Source organism: Vombatus ursinus, unplaced genomic scaffold (assembly GCF_900497805.2).
Source record: "Vombatus ursinus unplaced genomic scaffold, bare-nosed wombat genome assembly UNPS02014874.1, whole genome shotgun sequence".
NCBI lineage: Eukaryota > Metazoa > Chordata > Mammalia > Diprotodontia > Vombatidae > Vombatus > Vombatus ursinus.
The window spans coordinates 12,421,486-12,435,021 of NW_020954652.1; the positions used below are offsets into that span (position 1 = coordinate 12,421,486).

Consider the following 13,536-nt stretch of genomic DNA (forward strand, 5'->3'; position numbering starts at 1 on the left):
CACACACACACACACACACACACACACACACACACACACACACACACTCATCTTACTGTGTTTAATTCTGTGATTTACCATATTAAATGCTTCCAGTTCATTCATTCTAGGCTTGTACTTCTCATAGTATTCCATTATCATTTTTTCTGTAAGCTACAAGATAAAAGATAAAAGAGGTTCGTAGATATGATAAACAGTTGCAATGTTAAGTAGTTGGAGTGATTCCTAAAACAAAATAGGCATAAAAGAAATGCAATTTAAAAATTTTAAGACTGGTGATTTCTTGAAATCTAAAAAAATAATAGTGCCTTCCCCTCTAAAGTTACCTTGTATTTACTTTATATATATTTTGTATATATCTACATATGTACATGTTTACTCTCCCATTAGAATGTAAGCTCCTTGAGGGTAGGGACTTTTTTCATTTTTTCTTCGAATTCTCAAATACTTAACAAACTGCCTGACCAACAGCACCGTACCATTCACATAACAGGTGCTTAATAAATGCTTATTGACTTGACATAGTAAGTGCTCAATAAACATTTGTTGACTAATTGACTTATGTGGCAATTTTTTTTTCAAAATCGCAGTCTAAAACTTTACTTTTCAGTAACTCAGCTCTCTCCTTAAACAGAACTTCACTTTGTAACAAAAAATGTACCATTAAACAAAATAAATCAGCACATTGGTCATGCTGCACTCTGTACATGTGGTCCACTACAGTCTTCTCTGTCAAGAGGCATTAAACAATTCAGCTTAACAAATCTTTGCAATCTTCCGCAATGGTACAAAACATTCAGGATAATATCATCCATTATTCCTTACTTTGACTTCAAAATCACAGAATCATACCCTCCTTCACCCCCCCCACTCCCTTGGGGCAGGGGTGGGGAGTTGGAAGGGCCCTTAGAAGGCAACTTGTCCAACCCAAACATGACTAACATTTCTCTTTAAAACATTCCTTTTTAAAATCAAATAGACATGCAGACTTTGTTTGGAAGCACATTATTTCATTTTTGTGCATATTCCTTCTACCAATAAATCCCTTTATGCCTATCTTAAAACACTATTAAATTTTAATCAGCAATGATTCAATTCCTATTCTGGGTCATCTTCATCATGACCTACAATCACTTCACCCCTTAGTATTTTCCCAGGCTTGTCCTTCCCTTGTACTAGTTACTCTCTCCTCTCTTCCTCATCTTGATTTCTTGGTGAATCAGTTCCACTATACACTATCCTTTTCTGTAGGGCTCCTTACCTTTCTTATCTTATTATCTATCTTGGCCCAGTAAGCACCATCCTTGGATTACTCCCACCACCTGCTGCCTTCACTCCTACTGGAGAAAATCATGAAGCTAATGGTCCCTTAAAAATTCATGTTACTTAATCATCTCACCTTGGCCTTCACTGTGGCAAGACAATGCTTTTACATCTCCCTAATTGAATCACTATCCTATTCACCCTATAAGCTTTTCCAAACATTCCTTATACGTCTTCAAAACTCTATGGCTATCTTCCTCAATCTTTTTTTTTTTTTTTTTTTTTTTTTTTTTTTTTTTTTGGTGAGGCAATTGGGGTTAGTCCAGAGTCACACAGCTAGTGAGTGTTATGTGTCTGAGGCCGAATTTGAACTCAGGATCTCCTGACTCCAGGGTCGGCGCTTTGTCCACTGTGCCACCTAGCTGCTCCCTTATATTTCACTGAAAGTAGTGAAGCCATTCACCAAGAGCTCCATCTTTTCTTTTCAGACTGATCTCCTATCACTCACCTGCTTTCCACCACTATCTCTTCTTTCACCCCTGTTTCACATGAGAGGTGAACCTTCTCTTTGCTAATACAATCCTCTAGGTACACAAGGAATCTCTTTCCATTCTGTCTTCTCCAGCAGTGTCCCTATATGAACCTCAAACGCACTAATCTTGAATATTTCCCAGTCTGCTTGTGGATTCCCTTCTGGTACAAACATATCAATGTCTCTTTAATCCACAAAAACACACTCACTTGATCTGTTCATCCAAGTGAGTTATCATCGTATATCTCTCCTCTCTTTTGGGGCTAAATTTGAGAAGGCTTTCTACAACTGGTGCCTCCATATCCTTTCCTCTTATTCTTCTTAACTTTCTGCAGTCTGGCTTTAAATATCATTATTCAAATAGAGCTGCTTTCTTAATTGGCAAATAAAATGGCCTTTTCTTAAACCTTATCCTGCTTGACCTCTTTGCAGCCTTTGACACTATTGATCACCCTCTTCTTGATTTTTTCTTCTTTCTAGGTTTTAATGACACTGCTCTTTCCAGGTTCTCCTCCTGCCAGATTGTTCCTCAGTTTCCTTTGCTGGATCTTCACCTAGATCATGCTTGTTAACTACGGATGTCCTAAAAGATTATGTTCTGGGTCCTCCTCACTTCTTCCCCTATACCACTAAGCTTAGGGATCACATCAGCACCCACGTATTCAATTAGAATGTCTATGCAGATGATTCTCATGTGAATTCATCCAGCCCTAACCTCTTTGCTGACTTCCAGTCTCATATATACAATGGCCTATTGGGCATCTCAAATTCAATGTCCTGTAGACATCTTAAATTCAGCATGTCCAAACCCTTCCCTTTTCCTAATTTCCTTCTTACTATTGAGGGCACCATTATTCCTCTATTCACCCAAGATGGCAACCGAGGTGCCATCCTCTACTTCCTATTCTCTCTCATTTTCCATATCCAATCTGTTGCCCTGTCCTACTGAATCCAACTTACAACCTCTCCTGTATAAAAGCTCTTAAACCCTCTGACACGGGCCTGACCTTGATGCAGGTCCACAACTCCTTACACCTGGACTACTGCAATATCCTGCTGGGTGGCCTTCCCGCCTCATCTCTCTCCACTAGTCCACCCTCCACTCAGCTCCCAAAGTGATCTCATTCATTTGACATAAGATCATAGAATAAGAGCTGGATGGGCCATTGGAGAGCATCCAGTCTAACTCTCTCTTTTTACATATGGGGAAACTAAGCGCCAGGAAGTTTAAAAGAGAGGGGGATAGAGGGGAGAAGGGAAAGGATAGAGGAGAGAGAGAGAGAGAGAGAGAGAGAGAGAGAGAGAGAGAGATTAAGATTGATTTCTCTGTGCAGAGGAAATACTTGAAATAATCAATGTGTGAATGAGAACTATCAATGGAGAGTGTTTAGCAAGAGAAAAATGCCAAAGGCAGAAACTTGGCTAATGCCTACTCATAAGGAATGAGTGAAGAGAAATAAGGGAACCAGGAGAATGTAGTCTCAGGAAGGTAAGAGAGGCTAGAGAGCAGATAGGAGGGAGTGGCCATTAGCCTGAAATGCCATAGAGAGATTTAAGATGAAGACTGAAAGGATCATAGGCTTTGCCAATCAGAAAGTCAGCTATGATTTTTCAGAAAACACCTAGAGTAGAGCAATGGAAAAACGAGATTACAAAAAGTTGAGAATAGCATAGATGGTGAAGAATTAAGAGGCACTACTGAGAGAAAATATTTTAAAAATAGCAGTGCAGGTGAGGGCTAAGATGTAATGATCAGTATGTATATATATATATATATAATTAATATAATGAACAATAAAATGAGAACAGGGTCAAGGAAAGGTTTTTAGAAAATTAGGATTCAAGGGTCCTGAGCACATGTGTAGGCATTGGGGAAGAACAAGTAGAGAAAGTGAGATTAAAGATATATGAGAGAGGGAGGGGATGACTGTGGAGCACGGATGTGGAGGAGTGTGAAGAGATGAGATGAAAGACACAGCTAGAAGGATGAGTCTTACAAGAGGTAGAGACATCTCCTGATACAGAAGGCAAGGGGAAAGTAAGTGATGATAATGAGTTTTGAAGATTGAAAGGGAGCGGAGAAAATTGCCTACCATAAGATGATCTTAATTTTTTTCAGTTAAGAAGGAGCTTCTAAATGTGGAAGGTTGGAGTAGGGTTAGGGGCTTGAGAAAAGTGGAAACATTTTGGAACAATCCTCACATTCTATGAGCAGAGGAATTAACAAAAGTGGATGATTCAAGTAATAATAGCTTAAAGTAATGTTATTTTTATGGAATTAAATGTGTTTCCCTCCTTTTATTGTTGAAAGTACAGTGCTGATTAAAATAAGTTGATATAAGGAGCTTTTGTTTCTCCTTTCCTGAAAGAGAAAAAAGTCATAACCTGTTTTTCTCTTTTATTTCTCCTTATCCTTTCAATGACATTATCTTAACATTATACTATTTCCTAAGACTATTAGTTACCATGGAGACATCTGTAAACAATGTAGTTAGCTGAGAAAAAGAGATGAAGATTCTGATATGCAAAGTGTTTATTTTCTTTGGAGTAGCTGCGCACTTGATGGGTGTTTTTCTATTCTTTAAAGGAAAAAAACAAAACTTTTCATGTATTTGCCATTAAAAAGCAGCACATTTCCAAAAATCATATTTGATGCATGACTTTTGATTGCTTAATTTAACTCTAAGCTTAGTATTAATTTGCTGGACTTTGAGGATATAATACCATATATTGCTAGAAAGTTGGATAATTAAGGATGAATCTGCAGGCCATAGCAACATATGAAACAAAGAAAAATACAAAGTGACCCTCAATCCTGTGCTGCCCCTTTCCTTTTTTACGGTAATAGGGACACAGTGGTGGAAAAGGGGGAAGGGTGCTAAAAATCAAATATTTTTTATGTCTTATAAACATTAAGGCACCACAGTGTAGTGGATATTGGAGTCAGAAGGACCTGAGTTCAAATTCTGCCTTTGACATATTGGCTGCATGGCAAGTTACTTAACCTTTGAGTAGTGCCCTGGGTAACCAGCTAAGACTAAATTTCTGAGAACATTATGATCTGCATTGGTAGAGATTTTCTCATGGGGAGTTCCTTAAACAACTAAAACCAGTCTTCTCCCGTCCCATAAACATCATCTTCGACGTTAGTACTCTAAATATGCAATCTCTGTCCAAGTGACAAGTGGCCATCCCACGGAGGAACTAAATCATATTAATCTTGACATTTTTGCTCTAAATAAAACCAGAAGAAAGAAGGAAGTTCTAGCTTAATGGAAGGATGGCTCAGAGGTTCTCTTTAACTTGGCAGGGCTGATTTAATTATGTACCCAAAGGCAACAAGAAACATTTTATGGGACATTTGGGTATCTGCTATAGATGTGCTTGTAAGTGTTTGCAAAAAATGTCACTATGAAAATAATTGTAGTTCATGCACCAATATCTGTTGAGCAGAACAAAGAGAGAGAGAAAATCTATAAAGACTCTCTACATTCAATCTACTTACGCTTTGATACTTGGTAACTTCAGTGAGAAACTGGGAATTAGTGAAGATGATCATCAGAAAATATAGATCGGGTATAAGGAATGAGAGGAACCAAAGATTTGTAGATTGTAAAGAAGCCTTACTCCTACAAATCACATACACTTTCTTTAAAGAAAGAGTAGGAAGGTAAGCAGTAAATAAACAATATAATGGATTATATTTTAAGACTTGTTACTGATGTCGCTTATTTCAAGCCATTACTAGGTGCTGATCTATTTTTTCTTCTTTATCAGCATAACTTCTTGTTTTATTATCATTCTTACTTAATTTTCTGATAAATTCTCCTCTAACTCTATGAATTCTTCCTCCCTTCTGCTTTTGCTTACCTTTTATGAAGCCATAATAAGGGGCTGAGGAAATCTCAGAGAAATAGAAGAACATAAAAAGTAGGTGTTTAATGAGTGATGAATAGTATTCATAGACATATTTATTTGTTTGTTGGTTTAGACCAAGAGTTCTTAAGATTCTTGTGTGTATCATGGACCCACGTGGCAACTTCTGTTGAAGCCTGTGGGCCCTTTTTCAGAAAAAAAAATGATTTCATAAAATCAAAGGAAATGCTAAATTTCAGTTAGATTTTAGTGAAAATAAAGATTTTTCTTTCCATTCAAGTTCAGAGACCTCCTGAATTCTATCTATAGGCCCTTAGGGTACGCATGGTACCCAAGTGATCTCTGGTTTGGAGGAAAGAACATAGGGACCAAAGACGGGAGACCTAGTTAGTCATTAGCTGGATTTATGATTTGGGGCAATTCACTTCCTCTGTTTCTTAAGGTCTTTATCTATAAAATGGGAATAAACCTGTCTTATCCACCTCAGAGTTTTGGTATACCATATAATATATGGCGCATATATATAGATGATGGTATATGAAAATAACTTGACAATAGAATAGCATAATATAATTCAATAAAATATTAGGTAATGCTAGCATTATTATTAGCATTATTTTGTTCTTCAATTACTTTTGGCTTCCCTTGTTAAAAAAGTATCCTGGGTACTTCATAGGTACTTAGAAAATGTTAAGAGACTGGGACTTGTGGAAAAGTGAGGAACGAAGCTCCTTCTATCAAAAAAGAGTGCCACTAACTCTGAAGTTTATAACCTTGGAGAAATGCTTAGAGCCCTGAGAGATTCGGTGGGGTGGGGAACCTCAGGCCTCAAGGCCACATGTGGCCCTCTACGTCCTCTAGCGTGGCCCTTTGACTGAATCCAAACTTCACAGAACAAATCCTCTTAATAAAAGGATTCGTTCTATAAAACCTGGACTCAGTCAAAAGGCCGCACCCAAGGACCTAGCAGGCCACATGTGGTCTCAAGGCCGAAGGTTCCCCATCCCTGGATTAAATGAATTGACCAGGTTCATATAGCCAGTATATATCAGAGGAAAGACTTGAGCCCAGATCTAACCAACTTCAAAGTCATCTCTCTACCCACCACACCACACTGCTCATCATGGAATTTAAAAAGATCTCTGAAAGACAAAGTTGACCTCTGGAGAGGATCCACGTGACAATGTGGAACAAAACTGTAGAGAATCAGAAGGTTTGAATGGATCTGGGCTGAAAGAAGACATATCCATGGATGTGAAGAAGGAGTTTAGAGTAAAAATAACAATAATTACAGCTCAAATTTACTTGAAGCTTTAATCGCTTTCCACATAAGCCCAGCAAGTAAGTTGTGCTAGTTGTATCACTTGTTTTATAGATGAAGTTAAGTAAGTCTTATAGAGGTTAAATGACTTGTACATCGTCAGACAAGGTCCAAGGTAAAGAAAGGCCAGAGCTAAGAATGGAACCCATCCTGACTCTAAGTCTAATGATTTTTCTAGTACAGCTGTAGCTTTATCTTGTGAAGAATTTATATTCTAGCTTAGAAGAGATGCTCAGGTCAGCCAAAAAACACATATTGAGTGTTATCTAACTATCAGGCACTGTGTTAGGTGCCAATTTTACAAAGAAAGGCAGAAACAGGATCCTGCCTTAAAGGAACTCACCATATGCAAACAAGATCTATACAAGAGACATGGGAGGTAAACTCAGAGAGAAGGGCTCGAGCAGTGGGGAGGAGTGTTAAAGGCATCCTGCAGAAGATGGGATTTAAACAGCATCTTGAAGAAAGCCAAGGCAGCCAGAAGGTGGAGAGGTCAGGAGGGAGAGCATTCCAGGTATGGAGACAGCCAATGAAAAGGCATGGAGTCAGAACACTGAGTATCATGCATGAGGTATACAAGAAGGCCACTGTCACTGGAACACAGAGTACATGAACAGAAGAAATAATAAAATAATTAATAAAATAATATTAGCATTTATGTGGTACTTTAATTATGTAAAGGGCTAAATAAATATTATGTGGGAGGGAGATGTTATTATTATCATCTCCATCTTATAGATACAGAAATTCTGGCAAACAGAGGTTAAGTAATTCGCTCAGGGTCACACAGCTAGTTAAGAATCTGAGGTAGGATTTGAATTCAAGTCTTCCTGACTTCACTGCACCATCTAGTAGTATAATAAGACTATTACAATGAAGTACAATATGAAGTACAATACAGTGCAATAAAGAACAACATGAAGATTGTGGCAGAGAAAAAAATTAGATTTCAGAGAAAGATTATGGTAACATAGTCAGGAATAGAATCCAGAATCCAACTGGTACAAATACGTGTGTGTGTGTGTGTGTGTGTGTGTGTGTGTGTCTGTGGTGCGTGTGCATACACGCATGCACATTTTATATATATAATGTTTATATGTATCTGTTATTTATATACATGTATATATACACCCATGTATATATGTATATACCTATACACATTGCGTGTATAAACAAAAAAACTTTCATATGCATATATATATATATATATATATATATCTATCTCAATTAATTTTTGTCTGGTTATACCACACAAATTGAAAGTACTTATTTGAGACCTTTATGCCTCCTTTGTAGCTCTCAGACCACCTATGTAATTTATAACAAACCTGTGGTCTTACAAAGTATGAACTTTATGAGACAGAGAATTCTCATTGGCTGTGAAATTAATGCTAACAGAGAGAAGAAACAATTTGTATTTTAACTCAGAGCCTTGGGAAAGTCATCCCAACAATTTTGTCTGAAAGTACCTGTAGGTGTCTAGAGATAACTTGCACAGGAAATAACAGAAAATAATGAAGAATTCTGTAACCAAGGAGTGCTCAGAAAAGAATAGTGATGATTTGTAATTAATGAAAGAGTATAAAATGATTGTTTATCACAGAAGTGGTACAAGTTGGTGCAGAAAACCTCGTAGGTCCCTTCCAACTCTGAGATCCTATGTTAATTGTTTACTTGATTCCCTTCTTCCTACACTACTCAATGACAAATATTCTAACCCTTACTGACCTCCTTTAAAAAAAAAAGATATATGTAAAGACTTACTAAGGAGGAAGGAAGGAAAAGAGAAAGACACACACAGAGAAAGAGACAGTCAAAGGTGGGGGAGAGAGAGAAAGCTAGAGGGAGGGAGAGAGAAAGAGAGAGAGAGAGAAAGAGAGAGAGAGAGAGAGAGAGAGAGAGAGAGAACAAAAGGGAATACAGAGAAAGAAAGAATGAGATTCTGAGATTTAATAAATATTTTGAAAAGCAAAACAAAGTTCGCTGACTTTCCCCCAGATCCCTAAGAAAAAAAGGTTGAGGAGTAATTAGTTTAGCTATATGTCTAAATACCATTGGCAATATTGTTGAGATGGGAATTATGAGAACTTTGTGATTAGAGTTAAGTATTAGCAAGTTTTACAATTTCTCACAAGAAGGAAGGCCTTTATCAGAATAACACTGAAAAGGGTAGATAGAGCACTGACCCTAGAGTCAGGAGGACCTGAATTCAAATTCGGCCTCAGACACTTGACACTTACTAGCTGTGTGATTCTGGGCAAGTCCGACTACCTCACCAAAAAAAAAAAAAAAAAAAAAAGAATAACACTAAAAAGGACTGTAGTAGTATTATTCTGAGGTTGTTTTGTACATAAGGTATATTTGGTGACTATTGCTACAGTGTAGATGGTATCCTGAAATACGTCCAGTCAGATTTAATTTCTCCTCTGGAGTCTAAAATACTTCCTTCTTTAACAGTCTATAACAGTATGTAATTACTGAAGCAGACAATTCAGTCAAAAGATACAAAAATGAAGGAATTCATTAAATAGGGACCATTTTGAATATCAATTTGCCTATACTCCTAAAAAAATTCTTAAGATATATTTTTTTCCAGAGTTTTCTATTCATGAATTATTAGGGAGGTCACTCAAACCAGCAATATTTTAGACGCCTGTTTAAAAAAATGGGATTTATGATGAAAATGCTTGCAATCCCTTTGTCTGTCTCCAAATGGAACCGCCTGAGTGACAAATGCTCTAAATGAGAAGAAGGCCCAAGGCTGTCTTTCATAAATGACTTTGGGACTTGTCACCTTGGATTTCTCTTTGAGGCTGGATATCAGTCATATGTAAATCTAGCACATGCCGACTTGGCCTACTAGGAATGATAATGATTTGTCTGAGAGTGTTCTGTTTTACTTGACATGTCTTCAAGTAATTTTTCAGGGCAAAGAACCTGTCCAGAAGCACATTAGAAGATTTTCTAGACACTTCCCATGTTTATATAATTTTGAATGTTAGCAGATGTTCACTGAAGGATCAGAAACACACTGATATATATTTGTTCAACTCAGATTCATTTGTATACATGTAATAGTTTGTAAATATTAGGAAGCTATAACACCAACTTAATCAAAAGACTTCTGAAGGCATGTTGTCATCTTCAATGATTAGAAACTCATGTGAGCACTGATGTGATTTTGTTTATGCATTAAACTAGATAGTAGTATCTATTTTCAGTTGGCTGTGGTTAAAAGGTTCCCTTCTAGACTGAAATGACTGGGATTAGGATATATAAAATGGATATGAAATGAAGCTGAGTTCTACTCTAGTATTACATGTATTCCTGACCATTTACCTGGCTTCCTCTCCTCTTTTTTTTTTTCCTGTTCTTTCTGTATTTCCTTATTTCCTTTCACTCCCTTACTGATTTTTTTCTTTCCTTTTTTTTTTTTTTTTTTTTTTGGTGAGGCAATTGGGGTTAAGAGTCATACAGCTAGTGAGCGTTATGTCTCTGAGGCCGGATTTGAACTCGGGTCCTCCTGACTCCAGGGCCAGTGCTCTGTCCACTGTACCACCTAGTTGCCCCTCGCTTACTGATTTTTCAATATCTACATTTTATCTCCATCTTTTCATCCCTGGTCTTCCTATATCCCTTTGTTTTCCTTCCTGTTTCTGTAACCATTTCCCTTCTACAGCAGGGGTTCTTAAATATTGGGGGTCAGACCTTTGTGACAGTCTGGTAAGGCCAATGGACCTTTTCTCAGAACAATACTTTCAAATGTCTGAAATGAAATACATAGGATTACAAAGTAAATAAATATATGGGAAGTTACCAAGATCTTAAAAAAAACAAAAACAAATTCATGGACCCCTGATTAAGAAAACTCTGCTCCAGAGAAATAAAATAGAACCACCAGCAAAATCAGTGAAAAGGCTCAGACTACCACTTCCATAACCTGATGATATTTCAGTTAAGACTTTTTTCCTCACATGGCAGTATGTGCTTTCATGAAATTATTTTTCAGTACCCAACCTTAATCTTGTCTTACTTTTTTCATTTCTCCTACTATTGTACGAAATGTTCTACACAAAATATTTTTGCCCCCCTAAGGTTTATATATTATGGTTAAAGAGAGGCTAAAATATGGGGCAGCTAGGTGGTATAGTGGATAGAGCACTGGCCCTGAAATCAGGAGGACGTGAGATCAAATCCCGTCTCAGACCAGACACTTGACACTTACTAGCTGTGTGACCCTGGGCAAGTCACTTAATCCCAATTGCCTAAAAACAAGAAACAAACGAACAAACAAAAAAAAAAAAAGAGAGGTTAAAATATTTGAGGAAATACAATTAATGTATACATATGGGTTCTTCTTGTGATGTATAAAAAAGTTTATTTAGGCTTATTAGAACACAGATCTAGAGCTTAAAGAGTATCTACATCAGGAGGTTGATGAACTATGGCCCACAAGGGCCAAATCCAGCCTACATCTGTTTTCAGATGGCCCTTTAAGAATAATTTTTGGGGCAGCTAGGTGGCGCAGTAGATAGAACACTGGCTTGGAGTCAGGAGGACCTGAGTTCAAATCTGCCCTCAGAAACATGATACTTACTAGCTGTGTGATCATAGGCAAGTCACTTAAGCCCAACTGCCTCACCAAAAAAAAAAAAAAAAGAATACTTTTGTATTTTAAAATATAATTTTATTTAGGTTTATTAAAACTTTAAATAAGTTTTATGTATTTATTTTCTCACAAGCCATATAAAAATAAGTTGCAGAGAGATTTGGCCCCCTGGCCATTGTTTGCTGACCTATTTCTAGTCTAATCCCAATATTTTATAGATGAAAAAAAAATTGAGGCCCAGAGAGTTTAAGTGAGTTGCCAAACTCATGCAAGTATTTATTAGCTGAGAGGTTTTGAATCCAGATCTTCATACTCAATCTAGGATTTTCACCAATGAACTAAAACCACAGCCACTAGGGAGTGATTACTAGCATAAACAATGTAGTATGGGATTCACTTAATTAGTAAGTTCCACTCATGCAATTAAGCATTTATTATATAGGAAATTCACTCCCATCAGTGAACTGATTAGGACAGAGCACATCAGGCTACCTATCAGGGTTGCTGAAGATGAGATTCTTTTACTGGGTTAGACATTGAACTAACTGGCCTGTAAATTCTTTCCATCATTTAGATTCTAGTAGATGATTACCAAAATTTCCAGGTAACTCCATTTTCTACCAGCAGGTCTCCTGGCTTTTGACTCCATGAAATATCCTGCCCCCTGTGCCAGATACCCTGTGGTCCCACCCCTCCCCCCTTTTCAGTTTCCTTTTGTGTTGTCTTCCCTATATGACTGTAAGCTCCTTGAGGGCAGGGACTGTATTTCTTTTCCTTATTTGTAATCCCAGTGCTTAGCACAGTTCCCCGGCACATAGTATGTGCTTATATTTATTGAATTGAACTGAAAATTTCCCACACTGTTATAAAAAGAAAGAGGCATTAGGGAACCTTTTGGAAGTAGATGGGGTATGGTTAGTGCCAATTAGACACTAGATACTTATTATAAAAGTATATTACTTCCAAGGAGAGATTGTACCAAATATATTTTACATAAGCCCCTGTTTTGCTTTCAATGAGTATTTGGAAACACACCTCAAGAATTAAAAACATTATCCCATTCTGCTATAGCTCTCTTATTTCTTAATTTCTTGTTGTCACGAAAAAATTTTTTCATTTCCTTTAAAAAGTTTTGGGGGGTAGCTAGATGGCGCAGTGGATAGAGCACCGACCCTGAAGTCATGAGGACCTAAGTTCAAATCTGGTCTCAGACCAAACACTTGTCACTTAGTAGCTGTGTGACCCTGGGCACGTCACTTAACCCCAATTGCCTAAAAAAAAAAATTTCTCTGATCTTTAGAATCAACAAGTTCCAGAGTGGGCAGGGACCTCAAGGGAGATTTCTTCCAACCCAGACTTGAGCAAGAATCACCTCCCATGACCACAATTTAGTTTATATATCTTTTAAAATATTATGATGTTTCAAATACATTTTAACATTCCTGCTACAGAACAATATGTATCTGGTAAATGGAATAGTGGGTTACCTTTCCCATGCTAGAATAAGCAACCCTATCTACCAACTTTTTTTTTGTCTGTCACAAAATGGTCTCAATTATTACCCTGAACCTTTCATGTAGTTTTGAATTTTCAGGATTCTCTCATTCAAAAACAAATTAACTAACTAGGCAACTAATTTAATTTGTTTTTTTTTAAGAGGGAAGGAATTTCAGCTCTTAAATAAAATATGCAAAAATAAAACAATTAATTTTTGCATATTTAAAATAGAAATCTTTCAAAGTTAAATCAATTTCCATTTAATTTACTTCTAATTCTCATTTTCATTCACAAACATGGTGTGATTTTGCTACCAGACTTAGTTTCTTTTTAGCTATGTAAATAGAAAAGGGGAAGTCCTTTCAATGTTCACAGCATGGGACACCGTCTCTAATATAAGAGATTGTGGTTTGTTCTCTACACAACTTAATGTTTCTC

General features: G+C 37.0%; 1 protein-coding gene across 3 annotated transcripts in view; it reads right to left on the reverse strand.

The window, feature by feature from the left end:
* METTL25 (methyltransferase like 25) overlaps positions 1–13,536 on the reverse strand; it is a 152,603-nt gene that overhangs the window by 2,171 nt on the left and 136,896 nt on the right. For all 3 annotated transcript variants that reach the window (XM_027842514.1, XM_027842515.1, XM_027842516.1), the window contains one exon: positions 79–153. In XM_027842514.1, coding sequence (XP_027698315.1) covers positions 79–153 — 75 coding nt within the window. The remainder of the gene's footprint in view (positions 1–78; positions 154–13,536) is intronic.